Here is a 21752-nt window from a genome sequence, read left to right on the forward strand (position 1 = left end):
CGTGGCACATACTTGTGCCATGACCAAACCACTTCGTGAACCAAAAAGTCCATGTGCTAATGTGAGACATTTGTTTTAACTGTTTGGAGGTTTTTGTTTTGTTTCCCCAAAGCAATGCGCTCCGGTGGCTGGAGCCCATCAGCCCCTTATCCAAGTCCGATCATTTATTTATTGTAACCCAGGGGATACGCCAGCTGTCAGAAATGACCCACTGCCTTTGTGTAAACACTTGAGAACTGTTCCTAATGTTTTATTGCACACGAACTAACCCTTGAATGGCAAAAAAAAAAAAAGAAAAAAGAAAAAGAAACAATAAACAGCAGCCAACAATTTTATAGAGGGAGTTCCACTACAAACAAAGAAGCTTTGGAAGAAATAAAAAAGAAAAAGAGAAGAAAAACAGCTTCTTAACCTCAATTTCAGCAACATTTTGCAGGTGCAATGCGACTCTCACCACTGAGTAGATACTGCATTTGAACTTAAATATAGAGGCTGCTGAGACTGGCACTACTCACTCTGTGGATGCCATGCATACTGTCACATTAAGGCCATTAAAGTTCCAGCACAGGGAGAAACAAAATACTGCTCTTCCTGATGAATTGGGGAAATAGGTAAAACAACAACAATGTGATTAAAAACGAGTTGCACAATTATCTTAATGAACTTAATAGATTTGTATGTCTTGTTAGACAAAGAAACTAAGTGGCAATGGTCGGCCACATTTAATATCATCTGATAATAATCTGACGCTTTGAAACAACAACAGAGCTAAAGATAATCTGGATAGGCAGACAACTACAACATTAACTGTTGTAACAAACAGAGTCTGGCTGGCAGCTAGGATCCTCAAAAACTAGAAGTAGATATTGTACTAAAAATAAATATGGTTTCTTGCCAACTACAATCCAGCCGAGTTCTGTAAAAGAAAGAACTGTTGGGGTGCTCTGTTTGCCTCAAAGTGGTGTTTCATATTGTTCACTTTTTATCTTGTACTGTGAAAAGTCTGAACTGTTGCTGATGGGGAGCTTGCCACACTGTACAAACACCAATCCATCCAAAACCTAATTTAGGCTATACGCTACTAAGACCATTTGAAAGCACCCACAATAACACACCTAAAAACGAACGCACACACACAACCATTCACTGACATCAGGCATGTAAACAGGAAACAGATTGTTTACTCTCAGGCTGATTAGTTACAGAAAATACTACCGGCAAGTTGTGGTGTTAACAGGCAGTATTCAACTGCACAGCTGCTAGCAAAGAAGACAAGCTTGGTAAGTAATTTATTTCTCATGTTGCTTTCATCATTAGTAAGATCTGATGATGGCGCAACTAGCTGCAAATACATCATTATTTAACTCTCAGTCTCTGCAAGTCCAGACTGCAACGCAACACAAACGGGCGGGTTTGGTAAAGTTTTCTAAATATATAAATATCATACATTTTTAACTGGTCCTTGTGTGTTAAGAAGCTCATAAACTGGTCACACTGAAACTAGGACAGGGTGCCTCATCTACATAGTCTTTGAGATTCTGACAGACAGGCTTCAGGAGCAGGAGTCCAGTGCACTTCAGGCTCCCTACCTCTCAGATAAACACCTCATTACTCTTTAGTGCAGTCTGGCCTTGGCTCTCGCTGCCCTCCCTGACGCCAGGTTTACATGACGCAGCAGCCATTTCCACCGGCTAACCAACGCTCTTGGCAGTGGTGGCCTCGACACAAAGCCGGGCTGCCACTGTGTAAAGCACAGATGCAGCTCTTCTTGAATTCCGCCACTTGTTTCCCTTTGCTTCCTCTGCTCTAAGCCTGCTCGCTCCTTCTGCTTAAAAGAGAAGAGTCACACTGGTGAGCTAGATAGGGCAGCTTGGGTTATCTTGTCAGCTGTTGCTGCCAAACTCTGCCAACTTAAGAAGGGAGGGGTGATAACTCACTACTGTGCCCAGATTTACATTTGTCACACTCACATGCCAACACAAATAGAGGATGGATTGTTATTTCCACTGACAATACCCCGCCTCCCTGCATTCGGTTAAAACTATGAAAGAGGATTCCATTCTCTGGACTGGATTTCCATTTCGCCTACAGCTGTCTGCAGCAAAACATTGGCTACTTCTTTTTATCTTTGTTGCTCTTGCTGGTGCTGAAGGACAAACAATGTTCCTCCCCACTCAAAAATCAATCAATCAAGATGACTAAGGTCAGAGAGCTGGAATTTCTGTGCTTGGGAGACAAGCAATGTCCTTTTCCTCCATCCCCAAATAACAGCCTGCACCTAACAAGAACTGTTGTCACCTTAGAGTCTGCCATATATTTGAAAAGAGAGCATAACAGCATTTATTAGAGGCCTCAAGTGCCAACTCAGCTACAGCATGTTCAAGTCAATGAAGTGGTAATAAGAGTATTACAATCAGGACCAGCTTTCTGGCTATTCACCTTGTGCCAGTGATGTGGAACACACTCTACAGGCACATGTGCTTGATTAAATACATACAAATGTGACTTGGCACGCAGTGACAAAACGCACCTGCAGCTGGCGTGGAAAGAAACAAGCCTAACTGTAGCTTGACTTGGATTAAATACATCGCAACTGACTGAGGAGAAAAGGTACATGTAGTAATTAAAAGGATGCTCCGCTTACATTAGTCTAACTTGCCCAGCTATCACATGAGATAACACTTAAATCTATTCACACTATAAATGCCCCCCCCCTCCCTCACATAGAAACCAACTAAAACAAGTGCCAGAGCTGATGGCACAGCAGGATGGTTGGGCATAAAGCACAGTTAAATCACACAGACAATTTAAACAGTACTAGCACCTCACTGATTACAAGTGATCCAGAGCCTGCTCAGTATTTAAGCCTTTATAGCCCAAGGAACAAAACAGGCCAGACTGCCACATTCAGTCAGAGCTCTGAAATCATTCCAGCTCCACCAAAACAAAATATATTGGAGTGACACTGGCAACAGCAGAATGAGATCCGTTTCTGTTCTGACAAAGACTCTCAGGTCATGAAATATTTAACAGCCAACTCCTCAGAGCACTGGTTGATACGCTGTTGCTTATAGGGCATTTCTTGGACAGCATGAGTGACTATAGCATTTTTATTCCAAAACTCAGTGAAATTTAAAAAATAAATAAATAAATAAAAACACCTTTCCTTGCAGCCCTCTAAATGTTAAAGCTGCAGAATTAAAAGCACTGATTGCACAGTTGCAGTGTGGTGCATGTCAACTGTCGATGCAATCCACTGTGGTGTATGGCCTCATTTCATATCTGACATCAAGGAGTCACTTGCTTAACACACTACAGGCAGTTTTACACTTGCAACAGTCTCTTACTCACCTCACCCGAAACTAATCTGACTGTTACATTCAGTGATGCATTTCCAGAGCGACTATCATCAACTATCATTACAAGTTACGAGGGCTTGACAATCTTGCACTTTAAATTTCCATAACAATGTTGTCATGATCAGTTTTGTGCCAGTTTGCAGCCTGACATTATTTAGATTGTTGTTTCCAGATTATCTTCATCAGACACACTGAGGTGTAAATGAGATGTAGCTCTGTAGGGAATTACTTGAAATATGGCTCTTATGATTTCGCATATCATACAACAAGTGTTTGCAATGCTTCTTATATTTCAGTGTGTCAATCATGACCAAAGAAATTCAACCAGTCTAACTCCAGATCACAATCAATGACATTCAGGAAAGTCTGGCCAGTCGACAGTCAATTTGAATGACTATATGAACTTCAAACTCAATAAAATAGTCTAGAGGTTCATAAGAGGATTTACTTGCATGGTTCTGATAGGACTGGCATATTTTCAATCCAAGATTTAAACTCTCATGCTGGATTTTTACTGTGAGATTGCTGATTTAAAGAATCTGACTACTTCTTCAATCACTGCTAATAATGCAATTATCACAATATGCATAACTCCAGAGATGATGTGAAAGCAGATAAAATTAACAGCCAATGCAAAATTTAAATTACGGACAAATCTCGCGTCTTTTTCACATCACCGGAGTTGCAGTTTGCGTCTTATTTTCACAACAACAATTCCCCCCATTCTTTCTTCTTTAAAAAAATAAATAAATAAATAATAATAACCGGCTCCTGTTGTGCTGTTGCTGTTGCACAGAATATAAACTAGTTGTCACACATGCATGTGTTATGATGGATGTGTCACTATTACATATTAGTGTGTTTGAAGTTATACAAAAATAACAACATGTATAACATATACTCAGTATGTTTACCATGTTAGGGTGGTGGGGATAGGTTGACATAGCTGAAAATCACTTGCAATAGATTTCTGTGTATTGTTGATTTCTGCATAAAACTACGCCTTAAAAAAAAAAGAAGAGACTACTGAAACACCAGATAGCATTGCCAAAATATTATAAACAATAGTCTTTGACCAATTATATTGTGTTATAATGAATAGGCTTGTAGGCTGAACAAAGAAACATGCAAGAGGCATGCAGGAAAGAATTAAGCTCCCTCCCAGCCTGGCTCACATGTACAATAATCCTGCTGTGAATCACCTCTTTGTCCAAACCAGAGTCACCGCAATTCCAGTGACTGGTGCTTCAGCAGGAGTTGCCTTGGCAAAGCCATGGCAGCTTTAAACCAGAAGGGGAAAAAAAAACCACAATCTTAATCCCTTTTGTTTACATGTTTATTACCCCCAAATTTAGGAGTGGTTCAACAAATCTACTCCTGCAGGATCTTTTAGGCCTCAGCACAGGCTCAACAATATTGAGTTTCACAAGATGATAAGTTTTGGATGAGAATTTCCCATTCTGACCCTGTTACCTAACACTTTATGAGGCAATCTTCTCTTCTAGTGTGGCCTCAGTGCTTTTTATGATTAAAATTATAAAACCTACTATGCTGTCTTTGGTTGCACTGAAGAAAGAGAGAAGCAGGTAAACAGATTCCCTTATAGCATGTATTTCACAAGTACTGATCTGTGTAGGCAATTGCTTGGAAAGAGCACCCCCGCAATTTAGTGATGCACTTCCATGAAGTTGTAAAACGAATTGATGCAGTGGAGGATGAGATGTCTTGAATATTAATATTTAGACGCGAACTAGCCTGTAAAAATACAGAATTCCTAGATTTGCCATAACAAACAACTTTCAGTAGGTCTCCCATACTTCCTGATTTATTTATTTATTTAGTTAGTTAGTTTTCTTTTTCTTTTTTTTTTATACACACCTCACAGCTGCTACTTGTAACAAAGCCCAGGCTAAGATAACCCTGATGACATTATTAGCATTATTTTTCCTTCAGGGCCAAAAGATATAATAAAACTACTTTTATTAAGCGATTCCTACTCTCTAAAACACGTACAGTAAAATTCATAGGTAACAAAATCGAGGGAAACATGAGTTAATAGGTGGAAGAAACCTAACAAAAGTAAATGCTTCCACACTGGTGTACCACATGGTACAATTAAGCTGTTAACATCCAAACATGCTCTATAGCAGGTGTAAATATGCTGAAAAGGCCAAGTTCAGTTTTGATTCTGTATCAAGAGGAAGGAAAGAGGAAAAGATCTAAGTGACTTTGAAAGAGGGTTCATTGTTGGGGCACAGATGGCAGGAGCTACAGTCACAAAGACTGCTCAGCCAGCTAGTGTTTCAAAGGGAACAATGAGTAAAGTCACATTTAAGTTCTGATCTATTTCATGACCAGGACGTCGCTAAATGGGGTTTACAGCGTATATTGATTAGACATTACACATTAGTGAGATAGGAAAAGAAACAAACAAACAAAAAACAGATGAGCGTTCCTTCCTCTGGTGACTTGACCAAGCTGCATCAGCAAGAACAGTCTGGACAATTACACACAGAGAGATGTTATAGTAGGGTTGTAGTGAATAAACCCATCATTACAAAGATGAAGGTACATTTGAGAGTGGTGCAAAAACCAGAGGCAATACTCTAAAGAGGTGTGTGTGTGTGTGTGGGGGGGGGGGGGTGATATGGTCAGATGAGTCATTTCTCTCCATATTCCGCACAAGATGAGTAAGTGAATATATGACAACACTAAGACTAAATCCGTGGTCCCTACAATGAGGGGATGTGGTGTCTCTTAATGCTGTGGAGGGCATTTTTCAGGCCTGGTTTGGATCTACTTGTCCCCTTCGAGGGAGGGGTCATTACAAATCAATACAAAGTTGTTCTAAGCAGTTGCCTTTATCCAAAGAAACATTCTTGTCCTAATTGGAGGCATCTTTCTAAAGCTGGCGATGACTCCATGCATTTGGGGTCACTGAATGGCTTGATGAGTATGAAAATGATAAGATTCATACATCATGGCCTTTGCAGTCACCAGACCTGGACTCATTTGTCTCGACTAATAGCATCAAAACACCAAACGAGGGAATGTCATGGAGGCACTGTGCTCATCCATCCATTAAAATCAATGACAAGTTGCTCAAGCATTTGAGCTGTTCTGGTGGTGATACAGACAATTAGAAAGAGACTTTAGAATGGGCTCATCCCGATAGTTACTCATCTATATATATAAAGTTGTTATGTACAGCTATTTTTTGGAACCCCCTTGTCTTAGCAGAATTTCATGCATCTGAACATCCCTATTATCTTATGAATATATAAATGAGTGCCATGGATGTCATGAGACTGTGCATGAATCTGAAATGGTAGCGTATTTAGTATGGGCTGCTGGTCTTAAGGCTTGAGACGCTTTAATTAAATCTCATCTAGGTTACCAAGGTCATGGACAAAGCGCAACAGTTGAATGCATCAGTGTGCTTCTCCTCAAATCAAAACTTTCTTTATTCCAGCATAAAAACCCTTCATGATATTTTTAGAATAATTTAGTTGGTGGGCTCTCTCTTCTTCAATGATCAAACACATTATCCCACTTCAATTGTGTTTAATGTCTAAAGTGTTCTATACAGCCCATACAACAAACGATGTTTGCAGCTAATGAAGAAAGTCTGTGGACCTTCAGCCAAAGGCATGAAATTCTAAATGAACATAATGAAAATCAGTCCTCCTTACTGAAAGATTTACAGTTTAGACATTGAGCAGATGCTCCTATATAGCAGGAGTAGTAAAATAAGTGAGCATCCCTCAAGCAACAACAGAGCTGCGCAACTCTGAGCTGCATGAAAACAAATGCTACAACCATAAGTAGAAATGTCATTGGAAATGTTTCAGTCCTGTCAGCAGTTATTTGGATAATTGTCTAATATAGGATAACTGCCGGGGAGAATAATGAATGCAAAAGTGTCATGGGCACTCGCAAAAACAGTTCAATTAATTATCACTTGTCAAGCTTTATTCAAGTGTCCACTTGTAAGAAAATGTAAGCAGCAAAACCAGCCTATGGTGTGAATAAGGAGGTGTCTGCTAACCCTTGTGATCCTGTAGAGTCTGCAGCTTGGAAGCTCTGCTGACTGAAATGGATTGCTAGCCATGACATTTAGAATCCTATTGCCTTCCTATGAAGCAAACAGTACATTATATAACTTCCTATAACATCCTGCAGTTCATGTCATTATTACCAGTAGTACATGTGTGAGTGCATGCAACAGAAATGCTTGTGCAGTAGAGAAAGGTGAAGCATTGAACCACATGTTCTCATCACACTCAGCTAAACAAATAAATAAATAAAATATTCAACTATTTTCAAATGACACGATGAGTTGAGGTGGAATTTTTCACCATTTAATTAGATACTATTGTTGACTACTAGCATGTCTGTTAATGGGCAGTGATATACTTTGATTAACCACAATAAGCCTAACACCATTAGTGGAAAAAGAAACGGACTAGAAATAATTAGTCCAGCAGATTTAGATATGTCTAACACCAATTCGGCCTTCACAAATCTTACAAAATCGTATGACATCTTCTATTTGCTTCATTTTTTTCCCTGCAATCCTGCTAAACTACACATGTTGGCTGTCAAATAAAAATGCAACTAAACCCACACACACTCCCTCTAAACTTCTGTATGTCATACCAATTAATTTAAAAATCAAATGAGATAGCAAATGTGAGGACCCCAAATGAGGCCTACATGGCAACAAATGACAAATTAAGACACAAAAGCCTGTCAGACTAACAAGTCAACAACTGTGATCCACCAAAAGAATAAGAAAATAATAAACAGCTTGCTTCACAGCCAAATTCCCGGGAAATATGACAGCTGTACTTTCACAAATGGATACAAACAACATCAGTGCATTCAGTTATTTAATAAAATTTAAGGCTCATGTATTTTATTATCCATATATTATCAATAAACATACTTTAAACCATGAATTACACACACTCTATGACAGCAGGTTATAAAGTTCAATTCACAAATCATCATCAAAATCCCCGCAGCCTCTATGAGCATGCAATTCAATAACACAGCTTGAACTTAAAAGAACATCAAAATCACAGTTCCAAAATTGTGTTTGCTGGTAAAGGTGAAGCTGCTGGAAACTCCATATCATGCTTATCAGACAAATGTATTACTTTGGCTGATGTCCAATACATTTCCCCGTGTTTGAACAGATCAAAATTGACATTCAGTACAAGTTCACACTAGCCTTATTCGTGAGAACAAAAGGATAAAACTTTGCATGTAAAATACTCATGTTACCTGATGTACTGATGTTTCAACATTCATGTTTAAGTAGGGGGCACGTTTATACAGAGGATAGATGAAAATGAGCCAAGACTGGGGATGTAGAAGCAGTAGTAATGGAGTTTACCCTGGCAATAAAGGCATGCAAGTTAAAAGGGGAAGAAAAATGAATGGCCATACCTTCATCTCTCAATGAGTCCTCTAGGTGACCAGTGTAACGAATCTGAGGCTGGAAACAGAGGATGGAGAAGCTGTTAGGCATCACAGGCAGTGCCAACTTCAGTCTGCCACATCAAGACACGTTTATGTTATGATGACATCACTTCTTCTGCTACACCGCTGGATGCCATGGAAAAAAAGAAAAAGCTGGGCGGCCGATGCACACTTTGCATTGCTTGGGAAAAACATAAACACGCACACACAAACACACACACACACACACATACACACGAGATGTCCTCTCGGGGGATTGCGGGTTTCCTCCAGAAACTTTAACACCATTTACGTCAATAATCCCAACTCATGCAGGAGGGCTAAATAGTATATGTGCCAATGCTCCCAAACACATCGGTGCTGTAAAGTAATGAAAAATAAAACATCCAGGCAGGCTGATCATTCTCCTTCGCAGAGCCCTCAAAAGCTGTTTATGTAATGCCCAATGTACTGTAGTCAGTCAGCCAGCCAGTCTTGTCTTGTGGCTACTGAAGGGGCGAGCAAAACGCAAAGTATCCAACAGACGGCTTCCTGTCGACACAAAATGCACGGACGGTGCGAGCAGCCGGCGACGGAGCGGTGGATCCCGCAGTGAAAAGCCGCACCGTCGGCCGGTTCTCCCGGAGCTCGGCAGCGTGGTGTGTCCGCTGTCTGCACCGCACCGACTATAGCAGCACCACAGCAGAGGATGACGCCATTTCTGTAGCTGACAGTCGGCTGAAGAAGGGGAACACTCGGGCGCACTAACGCTGGGAATTGCGGGACCTGTGATCGCGATTCATTAGAGTCCTTTCTCTTGATTTTTCTTTTTGTTTGTTTGTTTTTAATCTCCCTCCTCCCTCTCTCTCTCCCTCTCTCTCTTTTTGTCAACAGAAAACTGCTCCGAAACGCTTCGTTTTCGCTTCTCTCCCTTGTCTCGGTGCGCTGCTCTCTGCGGAGAGAGTACTCTCGACATTAAATAAAAAAAAAAAAAACAGAGCACTAATAAAACATCCCATGGGCAGACAACACAGCTACCAAACCAGACTCATTTTCTTTTTCTTGTCAGAGGAATGGCACATATAAAAATGCACGGGGTTGTGGTCACAGCGTTAAGTTGAACCGGGAGGAGGAGAAGGAGGAGGGGGGGGGGGGGGTCGGTCGTGCAGAAGCCACTGAAAGTCACTTTCTTCCACACACAAAATGCTCTCTTTATCGACTGGGGCATTTCGCTGACTGTTCACTGAGTAACGCTGAGTGTAGGTTTTGTCTCTGACAAAGAAACAAGTCGACGGAACGGTCCGCAACAAGGTCAAGCCGGAGGAAAGAACCTGTAACGCGGCGACACCGCGTTCATACCTACGAGCATTTTTTTTTATTTATTTTTTTTTTTGTAATAAAATAATCCAAGGTCGCAGCCCTCATTTGAGGCTCTTTAATCGCGGAAGATACAATGTCATCCGCCCCAGGCAAATGTGCTAGACCGGCCGCTGCAAACTGAGTGACTGACCACCAACCAACCAACAATAATGCACACAAACAGCCCGAGCCTCGGCCGCCTTTCCTGCACCCACCACAAGGCACTAAAGCATTGATCCCATTTAAGCCACCGTAATGATTCCTTCCTAATCTGTCTACGACGGAGGATGTTGCCTGTTACGGAATATGTGCAAAAACAACAACAACAACAACAACAAAAACAACAAAAAAAAACTGGTCACGCACAACACTGAGAATAACATCCGAGAAGTGCTCTCCAGCAGAGGGAAAATAGTCCACCTCGCATTGGGCTGTAATGCCACAACTGATCAAAACGGTGAGTTCCTTGACACAAGGCAGCACCCCCCCCCCCTTCCCCATCTGCTCCAGCCTGCCCCCCTGGACAAGTCGATCCAGAGGAGCTAACCATTACAGTTGTCGGTGGTGGCACAAAAGAAAAAGCCTGACGATGCAATTTACCTGCGAAACTACACGGATTAGTGAGCTACACGACAAATCACATCCCCGCAACGATTGTCGAGCCGACACTGGGGGGAAGGGGACGGAGGGAGGGAGGGATGGAGGGGGGGGGGGGGGGGGGTCGCCGAAAGGTTTTGTTGTAATATCACTTTTGACGGCTATTCGGAAACACCATGACAGGCGCCCTGCTCGACGACAACCTCCGAGGATTCCTCCGCTTCAGAAACACAACACCCCGGTGCTCGTCCGGCAGGGCTGCAAACTATTCAACCGGGAGTAGCATAACCTTTCCCCGTGCTCATCGGCTTCATTTGGCTGGCTGGCTACGGCGTAACTTTGTTATCGAGGCGACCAAGTTTCCCTCCGTATACTCGATCCGCTGCTTTTAATATTATTATTACACATTTATGTACATATATGTGTATACGTCGCTAGCCTTAACCGCCGTGTTCATTGGTTTCCATAAATCTCCGTTAAACACAGCACAGCGTTAGTTAACAAGTTAGCTTAACGTCAAGGTTGGCTTGGTAGCAGCGGGGAAGCCAAGCTAGTAACACACACACACACACACACACACACACACACACACACACACACACACAAAAATGTTCAAAAATAGCGATGGCTTTGCTGAACAAAAGCAGGCTTACCTATGCCGTCAACTTGAGGAACACTTGTGTTTTTCGACGAAAGTGTTTCAGTAATCCATAGGAACATTTATGTGGGGACTCTGACAGGTTTTACCGTCGTCCGTTAGCCCCCCGATGGATGTTGGATGCGGATGGGTAAAAGTGTTTGTCTCGGTGAGTAGCCCTTCTGTAGCCTAGCTCTTTCTGTGACCCTCGCCCCGCCCCCTCGAGAGTGATTGACATCTCGTTAACGCCCCCCCCCCCTCCTTTTCCTTCCCCTCCCTTATTTTTTCTGACTCCTGCTTTCCTACTGGCTGAAACCGCCAACCGAAACGCCTCCGCGGCGCCTGATTGGCCGATCATCGCCATGGTGAAGCGAATGTAGCGACTTCATTGGACAGTTGTCACAATAACGACTACAAGCCTTTATCTTCAAGCGTTCCAGGGTGCGCTCGTTTTGTGTCATACGCTGACCTGACAACGCGGAGTTTGGTTCCCCTTTCCCTTGCATAAACAAGGCAGGGAGATTGTACCGGGCGACGTCGATACTTAACTGTAACACACAGTATTCGAGGCACCCATGTTACGTTTTCCCCCGCCTCTTCTGCGCCTGCGCCGCCATGAAGCCGAAGCGCGTATATATGTTGCTGTTCCATACCAGCTTCGGCTGAACGGCGCGGCTGATAACTGTCGATCCTCCTAGCATAACATCCGGTGAGTTGGCCAGTAGCACAGGGGCGGGGGTGACAAACATCGGTACTGAAGTGTGGCTGTGACAATAATATCGCATCCTCATCAGTCTATCCAGGCTGAAACTGGAGATTTTATCCGGGAGAAGAAAGAAATATATGCTCGACTGTAGTATAACGGCGCGGGGTTATTTTTTTTGTTAGCATGCTAACGCTAGCTAGCTAAGTAACCGGCCTGAGTAACAGGAGCAGCTAGCCGACCTGCCACAGCAAAGGTGGGTGTAGTTAAGGAAGGAAACAAGGCAGTCTGCCACAGAGGAGCATTAATTGTAAAGCGTTTATGTGCTTTACTACCAGTTAACCACTTCATTAATAACACAATGGGTATATAATCCTGCTATACTTAAAGTGTTTACTATAAGATTCACATACTTCCCAGGTATACAACAGATTATTAAACTTATAAATTACTTGGCAAACTACCGAGTCCATCGTTAACTAATGAGGGAAATAATGTTCATAAGATGTTAACATTGATCGTTGGACATGCAAGAGTTTCCATCATCTGTGTTCTCCATATATTCAGTGTGGGAACGTCAGGTTAGATAGATATATAGATACTTTATTTATCCCAGACTGGGAAATTGCAAGTTTTTTTCAAAATTGCAATTGAGGTTACCTCACACACCTCAGAATTGTCAGCGCAAAAGTCATGAGACCAGTTTTTCATGTTCTAAAGATAAATTGTTGGGTGCCATGCTTCTGTCTCCAAAGAGACATAGTCTTGGTGATCTGGGAATTTCACAAATCAACCAGTTTCTCCTATGATCTGTAACATTTTCCCATAAGGGGCTAACCATAGAACATTCCCGTAATGCATGGATAAGTGTGCCACTTTTTTATCCACATTTCCAGCATACGTCGTCATTAAGAAGGCCCATTCTTATAATTGTTGTATAATAAATCTTTTAATAATTGTCTTATAATTGTCCATATCTTGGTAATTAGTTTTGCTGCAAGATTTTTTTCTTTTATCAACTCTGTTTACTTTGTTACTCAGATGCTGTCTTTATGGGTGCGGTGGTTATAAAATTAAGATTTCAAACATTTGAAAGTGACAGTTAGCAAATGGGTGTGATGGTGTTCTGGAATAGGATTAGTCACTTTGTTTACTTTGTTTTTAACTGTTTGTGTAAGAACTTCAATAGGTTTAAAGTGAGAGGTAAGCTTTTGCTCAATTTGGACCCAGTCCAGAATAACTCCAGCTCCACTCCAGTGTTCTGTAAGTTTAGACATTTCAAATGAAATACTTATGTTCAGTAAGGATAAGCCCCCCTCTCTAAGAGCCAGTGAGTTGCCAAATCTGAATTAAGAAAACAAATTTTCTTTGGTTTTTTTTTTTGTCACCCTAGCATAGATTTGTGCACCAATGAAGCGGGACTCAGAAGCAGCAGCAGAGCAAATTCTGCTGGAGCCATATAAGTACTTGTTGCAACTGCCAGGTGAGTCCTTTTCTCTGTCACTGACTGCAAGAACACGAGTAGACATACAACTGAGAGGTCCACATTTTCTATAGATAAGTCCCTAGAGCTCACTTCCTGTTAATCACCCAGCATCATCACCCTGGCAGGATTCCCTAAAATGACAAATGTTTATAGTGTAATCAAATCCCAGAAAAAAGGCATCCATTGTAAAACAGCTCGTTCAATTGTTAGCTAAAGTGCATTTTGTTTGTCATACCCCAGTGGAAATGCAATCATGACAACTGACTAAAGTAAATCTGTATTTTGGAAGCAGCATATGGTTAATTGAGATATTATGTCATCAAGACCCAAACAGCACAGTTTTCATTCTGTCATTCAACCATAGAAACTGTAGGCAATGTTTTCAGCATGTCTACTTAAAAATAAAACTATTACAATTATAATTATGTTGAGAAAAAAAATTAATAGTGATTAATTGTGTGTGCTCAACTGTGCATGTGTAATATCCCTGTATAATTGACTGTAATTTCACCTGACTGACCAATCATTGCTGTATCCTGCTGTAAGGAGACAATTTTGTTATTTCATTTGTTTCCTCAGTTCTGTTTGGCTACTTTTTGTCAGCGGAGAAGTAATTGAGGGTGTAATTTTATTTGGGTTAATAGAATATAAAAAATCCAGGGAGTCCCAGGTAGTTGCATCGTTTCCTTTGTTTGCCGTGTCACTGTGTCATTCAGGCTCCTAACACTTGAGCATGACCTCGCAAGCGACATTTTAGCTAGAAGAAATTTCAAACCTGGGTGTATTTGTCATACACATTATAAAATTTTAATTCATAAAAGCTAGACCTGAGTAGTAAGTCACATTGTTTTACATAGAATGAGCAGTGTGCAGTTGTCATTGTAAAGGATGCAGTCCAGGTGGTCTTTTACTCTCTAATAGCATACTATAGCACATATACTGTATATCTGAGTTGTTTTTTTGATTTTATTTATTTATTTATTTTTGTTTGTTTGTTTGTTTGTTTGTTTTTTTTCCATCAAATGATTAAACTTACTTTTTTCAACTCCCTTCCCAGGTAAACAGGTGAGGACAAAACTTGCCCAGTCATTTAACCACTGGCTCAATGTTCCAGAGGACAAACTGCAGGTGAGAAATTGTCCATTTCAAGCTTCTTAACATTCAGACCCATTCAATGTTTATTGTTGCAGATGGGTGCAGGAAGGTGAAATGATGCCATACCCATTCCAAACAGGCAATTCATTTTGTAATGCAGCCACAGTGTTTTGTCACAGCGAGTACCTAGCTGAATGTAAATGTGAAACCTGGGTGTATGGCATCCATGCTTTATCACAGGAGGATGTCACTGTGGCTGAAGTTTGGGCAAATTGAAAAAGGGGGGCAACCCAAGATAGTTTTCTTTTTCACAGTTTGCTGGATATGATCATGATGATTTCATGAATTTTTGAAGTCGGATACGTTTTATCCAGAATTGGGCGAGGCGGTTATTTTTTGTGTGTTTGTCACTACAACCCAACCTGTTTACACAACATGTAGTAACAGTTTTCAGAGATGACTGTGTTTGTGCCTTAAGCCGTACCTTCAGCCCTCTTACAGATATCTGAATGTCTGCCTATATTACGCATTTTCTGATTTCAAAACGGGCTGCTATTGCTCAGGTGAATAGCTGTTGAGGAAAAAACGGGCCCTATTAGGCCTTTTGTGTGTTTTGACATGAGCTGACGTGAGGTCATGATTATGTCAGATTTAGGTTTCTTTTGCATTTTGTTGACATTTTTCAGTATTTATGATGCAGCCCCCAGCTCCAGAATTCCAGAGCTCTTATTAAACTTGGAAAAAAGAACAAGGCTCAATTTCCATGAAACCGGTGCCTCAGAATTAAATATGCCAAGCCAAAATTTCTGTGCTCATTTTAGTCAAAGAAGTTAATAATTGGGCCATTAATGTACTTTGCCTTCTAAATCATAAATCATTATTATTATCATTATTGAAACTCTATCACACTGATGGAGTCCTGCCCACTGCACATATATTCAGAACGCTTGAAGTTTTCTTTTCATTTTTCTTTGAATAGGCTAAAGGTTGTTACAGCTACTGTTTTAACGTCAAGGTGTCTACTTATGACTCACAACTTTCAGTCAGTCAGTGGTGGCATATTAACAATAACTTTACAAAATATCATAAGGAGCACTGTTAAAACAAAAGGAAAGTTAAACAGTCCCAGCTGACTCTATTGTTATTGTCTACATTTCAAACAAGATTATAACAAAGCCATTATGAAGTCACCTTATCAAAGTCTTTCAAACCACCTTTTGAGCCCAACTTTTTCTATAATATTTAGCACCTTTTACGGGATTTATGCATTCCACTTGCAACTGGAGACTCGCCTCATAGTGGAGTCATGATAGTTTTTAAATCGGCTGTAGAAGAGCCGTTGATACATTGTCAAAATTAAAAACAATAGGCCAGCAAGTGGAAAATCAAAATCACACGAGTGTCCCTTTTTTTGGGGGGGGGATAAAGGCAAACCTTGCCACAATAACATACCATAAATCAAGCATTATGGGGCATGAAGCTCCAGTAGTTCCTGAAAGGAATGCTTTTGTATGGTAAAAGACCCAATAAAAATACCATCCACGTGTTGTTTTCAGTGAAAAGTTAATTAAAAAGGTCACATGTGTAGATAAAGGCTTTACTGGGAAAATGTGAAGGGCTTTAATGACAGAAGTCACTCAGCTGTATTTTCATTCTCACCAGTTTCTATGTGCTGCTTTTGTTTTCTTATTCTGGACACGTCTTTGTCTTCATGGGTTATTGTGTGAGTGCTGCTCATGTGACTCCCAAACCCAACCACCCCTATTGGTAAATTCTATAACTGGCTAAACAAAATCAACTTTTTTCCTTTGAATTTTCACAAATGGCAAGTCTGATTTCTTTGCTTTCTCTTCTTAATACTATCAACTGAAAATGACAGAAATCTTCTGAAATAGGCTCTTGAATGAATCCTATCAATGCAAAGAAGTATCCTTGTATGAGACGTAGCCTGTGGCTGAGACAGAGGGGTGTTGTGTTTTTAGAGGGAGTGAAAACAGACTCCCCATCGTGTTGAGGTTTCATTAAATTATATTTGCTAAAGTTTTAACTGTAGTGTAGTGTGAGCAGCTGTTGAGCCAAAAACCCAGAAATCAGTTTGTTTCCAAGACTTAAAAACACAGTGTGTCCTTTCCTGTCTTTACTTTGTATTAGTCTTTAACGTTGGACTTTCTATGGATATTATGAATTGATTCAAAACAGCCATGTCAGTATTGCTGTACAATATATACCAAATAGGGTACATTAATAGAAGTACAGAGGAAATATTTAAAAGTAGCAGGGGCTATTTTATTTTGTTTTTAAGATACACCCACCCTTTGCTTCTTCAGAGTCTCGTCTTCCTTTTTAGCATAACATAACATCAACATACACATCCACTCAACCTTTCCCACATTGTAAGCTATTCTTGGAAGCTGTCTGACTGCAATATAACGCATACATTAAAGCACCCTGACAGATAGAAGAACAACTGACATTTTATCAGATGGGACTCTCACTACTATCACCTTGATGGCAATAGTGTTGTAGTGACTGAATGCTGGTCCACTTAAAAGGGGGTAGGGACCAATCTGTGTTATCTGAATATACTTAACTTTTACAGAGAGGCATGCTAAGTGCCATGTCTGTCAGATCTCATTAGGTTTGCTGGTCAACAGGTCTCCCTTTGTCCTGAATATTTTATTAGCCCTCTGCTGTGGTCATGTCATCTTCCAGAGTGCAATCACCCCCCCTGTGGATTGTATGTCAAATGAGTATATTCAGTGTGCAAAATTAAGAAAGAGCAGCTCTGCATTCGGGGTGGCATTTCCTTTATATTATTTTGACATTAGATGCTGCTGCGTTTCTTGACTGTAGTGCTGACATTTTCAATTCAGAAGAGCATGTGCTCCTTGAGGCTACATGTTACCCTGGAGTATGACTGATCAGTTTTTGATGTAGTTTGTTGCCTACATTCATATGCACATTGTGTCAAAATCAACTTTTGCTTCTCCTGATAATTCCACTTCAGACCGATTTTCCTTGTTATTGTACAGCAGATAGTGAGGTTTAATTTACCTCACATATCACAGTGCCCTCCCCTGTGGACCCCCTGCTCTGTCCTTCTCTGCGTAGCAGCTCTGTAAACTCCTGCTGAACCCATCATGCAGACTGAGAGTACTTCTCTCATCATCATTAGCACACTGCTGCCAAGAAGTCGCCGCCATGGAAACAACCATGCCTTCAGATAGATGGAGGCAGCGACAGTGGCACACTGTCTCATTCACTTGGCAGTGCTTTTTTTTTTTTTTTTTTTTTTTTTTTTATAAATCAAGCCCCATATGTGCTTCTGTGCTCTATAATACAGCACAGAAGGTGGTTTGGGAAATTCCCCCCGTACATGTCAACCTTTAGCTGACTGTCTTCCTCTTGTTCCCTCTGACAATACAAAAAGGTTAGCTTTTATTTACCATCTTTTATCTTTTACTCTCACATGTGTCATTCACAAGAATGTCTGCTGCCTTGAGCTCAGAGCTTCTTGTAGGTTTTAATTTGACTGATGCAGAGTGAGGCAATGACATTGTCTCTATTGGAAAATAACTAGAATGTGGGTGGCAGGTTAGCATATTGAATATGATTTTTAGCAACTCATCACTGTTGGGCAGTGTAATAAGGTCAAATTCCTTCATAAAACCTGAGATGTGGCAGAGGATTATCATCGCATGGAGCAGATACATTTTGACAGCAGCAGATGGCTTTACAATAAAGGCTGGAGTTAGACTCTACATTTGTACTGCAGGGTTTTCCCCAGGAAAACAGTTTAGCTGCAGTAGTCAGCCTGACATAACCATGAAACATGTCATCTCATGATCAGTTTAGTATGAGCGTAGTTAATTAAATAACTGCTTTGCTCTTTACTCTTAAGTTAAACATTCAATTTCATGAAAGTATATTTTTTTATTACTGCAATTAAGGCAGTTGTTTCAAACGAGTTGGCCCACCTCCACTACAAAACTCCAGTCTGTTAGTGAATTAAGTTGGAGCTTCATTATCCACATTGTGGAAAATTGCCTTTAGCTTCTGTGGCCAATGATGTTGTAAAAAATAAATCATACAAATCATATATTCGAGACTGAGATTATGATGTGGCTTCCTGATAAATTTTGCGGCTGCTATATTTAGTTATATATGTTTATAACTATATATTTTGTCATATTTGCACACTAAAAGCACTGTTCTACATGAATGAGAAGGCAGTTTTGAATGACTCAAACCACTACCCGTGTTGTTTGATCTTGTGGGAGGACCGCTGTACGCTTGTGGTTGTTAATATTAGCTGTAGTCCCTCTTGTGCATCCACATAAATGACTTGTCTGTTCAGCAATTTCTCCCCTCAGTATATTAGTCTGGTTTGTTATGAAGTAATCTCTGCATTCTTAATGGATCACTGATTGTAGCTTTGGCAAACAGAGTAAATTTCTGTATCAGTAACCTCTGCTGATAATCAATGAGTCTTGTGAAGCAGTGAAGACACTCTCTACTTAAACAGCAGCATTATACAGCAACAGGCTGACTAATTAGATTCCTTGGAGAATCCAAAACAAAGTCCAGGGCTCGAAAATTGTTGGTTCCTCCTGGGTTTAATGGCTGCCTTTGTAATCTCAGATTGTCGTGAATTTCAAATATTGTCTTGATTATGCAGTCGTTCCCTCGTCATGGCAGGATATGATAATTCACAGAGCTCACTGTTTGTTTGCAATGAACCTGTGAATCCCTGTGTGCTTTTGTCAATGCACTATTACACTTTCTAATTTATGTGAGCTTTCACTGGCACTAACAATCCCCCTCTCTTGTGTATGGCTCACTGAGGTTGCAGGGTGAGCAAGTGTCGGGACCCTGCCGAGGGAAAGGTTGTGTTTGGCGGATAAACTGCTCAACTGGCCCAGCCTTGGCCATCTGCCTGACCCACTGAGCCTCTCTTTGTGCTCCCCAGCCCCATAAAAACAGCTTTCATTACCAAGCCACACCACTTGTCTTTTAAATCAGCAGAGCCAGTCCAGCAGGCTGCACTGCCAGCTCAGAAAAGCAGACACCTGATGGCAACCCTGGCTGTTTTGTGTCATAAAAAGTCATTTTTCATTGTGAGATTGAAGATGGCAAACTACTAAATGATTCCTGCAGTTATCGCTCTCTAGTTCAACAAGGAAAGCATTCATGTATGACATGTTTTTAGTATAATGCCAGTGACTTGGCGAATACAAAGTCATATTTCATCAATATTCTCAGCGATCTCAGGTCTTGTCATTCTCTCATTAGAGGAGGTGAAAATTCAGCCCTTCACTGTGAAACATGTGTCTCTAAACTCCTTGTAGTTTCTTGCTATTAGACACAAAACCTGAATTTTTTGAAGAGGATGCAGCAAAAACAAAACTTATTTGAATTGATTTCTCAACTTTTGTCTGCTGATGAAGACTCACAGTGGAACAATCATGTAGACATGGCACCCTCTACTGTATGCAAGTTGTAATGCATAATTTACACCGCTCCTGAGAAACTGGTACTGTTTGTGTTACCAATTAGAGAGTAAGAAAAGTGTCTTTAGCACTGATAATATGTTTATGTCACATTCAGGTGATTATAGAGGTGACCGAGATGCTGCACAACGCCAGTTTGCTCATAGATGACATTGAGGACAGCTCCAAGCTGCGGCGAGGGTTTCCCGTAGCTCACAGCATCTACGGAGTTCCCTCAGTCATCAACTCGGCTAATTATGTGTACTTCTTGGGGTTAGAGAAGGTGCTGACCCTAGACCACCCTGAGGCTGTCCAAGTATTTACCCGGCAGCTGCTGGAGCTGCACCGCGGTCAGGGCATGGACATCTACTGGAGGGACAACTACATCTGTCCCACCGAGCAAGAGTACCGCAACATGGTGCTGCAGAAAACTGGAGGGCTCTTTGGTTTAGCTGTGGGTCTGATGCAGCTCTTTTCCAGCTGGAAACAAGACCTGAAACCCCTTCTGGACACACTTGGTCTCCTTTTCCAGATACTCGACGACTATTGCAACCTGAGGTCCAAGGAGTACACCGATCGCAAAAGCTACTGTGAGGACCTGACTGAGGGCAAGTTCTCTTTCATCACCATTCATGCCATATGGGCCCATCCAGAGAGTACCCAGGTGCAGAACATCCTGAGGCAGCGCACGGAGAATGTAGACATCAAACGATACTGCGTTGACTACTTACAGAAGATGGGCTCATTTGCCTATGCGCGTCAGACACTGAAGGACCTGGAGGCAGAGGCCTACCGTCACATCGCAGACTTGGGAGGAAACCCTCAACTAGAGAACCTGGTCCAATATCTCATCAAAAAGCATGACGACACTGAAGACGTGGCAGAGTCCAGTACTGAGCCAAGCTCTAGCCCAAACCACTGACCTGCACCTGCACACTCGCTCTGCAAACTGCTGAAATGGACACTTTACTGTTAATAATGTACATAAACGGTTCAGTTCCCATCACAAACCATTTTATGAGACATAATTCACCATCGTCAAAATTGGTATAATTTTAGGTTTGCTTAACAAGATAATCCAAAACAAAAGATTAGAAGCCTTCCTTCTGATGTATTACCGTGCATATACATGTATTTTATTTTTTTTTTTTATGTTTTTGTCAACACATTGAAATATATTTTATGAAAGATGGATGCTATTTAAAATAGGAAGTAACAGTCTATCTTGAGTGTATGAAGTGTGATTTGAGGTTCCTCACTCACTAAGCTGCCAAAGTGCCAATCCAGAGAAAAGACCTCTGCAACTCACTTGTCCACTTGTTATGTAACATGCTGGTATTATATGCAAAGTAGCATTCACACTGTCTGCGCTCAGCTGTAGATTAATACTGTGTTGGGGCTTCTGTTTGTTACAAACATCTGGTTCAGATTTAAATCAGCTTGTCATGTGTTTGAAATTTGAAAGTGTGACTAATGAATACACTTGGCTTTATTGAATAAAAAAAAAACCTTGTGGGGAAACCTGTGGGCTTGTCTAACTTAAAAAAAAAAAAAAAAAAAA

General features: G+C 41.0%; 2 protein-coding genes across 5 annotated transcripts in view; one reads left to right on the top strand and one right to left on the bottom strand.

Annotated features, from left to right (window-relative positions):
- arid4b (AT-rich interaction domain 4B) overlaps positions 1-11605 on the bottom strand; it is a 38222-nt gene extending 26617 nt beyond the window's left edge. For all 3 annotated transcript variants that reach the window (XM_029520737.1, XM_029520736.1, XM_029520735.1), the window contains exons 1-2: positions 11435-11605; positions 8814-8862 (exon numbers count right to left, since the gene is read on the bottom strand). In XM_029520737.1, coding sequence (XP_029376597.1) covers positions 8814-8819 — 6 coding nt within the window. In that variant the 5' untranslated portion in view covers positions 8820-8862; positions 11435-11605. The remainder of the gene's footprint in view (positions 1-8813; positions 8863-11434) is intronic.
- A 390-nt stretch (positions 11606-11995) lies between these two features.
- ggps1 (geranylgeranyl diphosphate synthase 1) lies at positions 11996-21752 on the top strand. Of its 2 annotated transcripts, none has more exons than XM_029521048.1 (4): positions 11996-12127; positions 13515-13604; positions 14665-14735; positions 20310-21752. In XM_029521048.1, exons 2-4 carry the CDS (start codon positions 13532-13534, stop codon positions 21111-21113), a joined length of 948 nt encoding a protein of 315 aa, XP_029376908.1. In that variant the 5' UTR covers positions 11996-12127; positions 13515-13531; the 3' UTR covers positions 21114-21752. The 2 variants fall into 2 exon arrangements, with proteins under 2 accessions (XP_029376908.1, XP_029376909.1); XM_029521049.1 differs by lacking the exon at positions 11996-12127 and adding an exon at positions 12151-12377.

The sequence above is a fragment of the Echeneis naucrates genome, chromosome 15 (genome assembly GCF_900963305.1).
Source record: "Echeneis naucrates chromosome 15, fEcheNa1.1, whole genome shotgun sequence".
Classification (NCBI taxonomy): Eukaryota; Metazoa; Chordata; class Actinopteri; order Carangiformes; family Echeneidae; genus Echeneis; species Echeneis naucrates.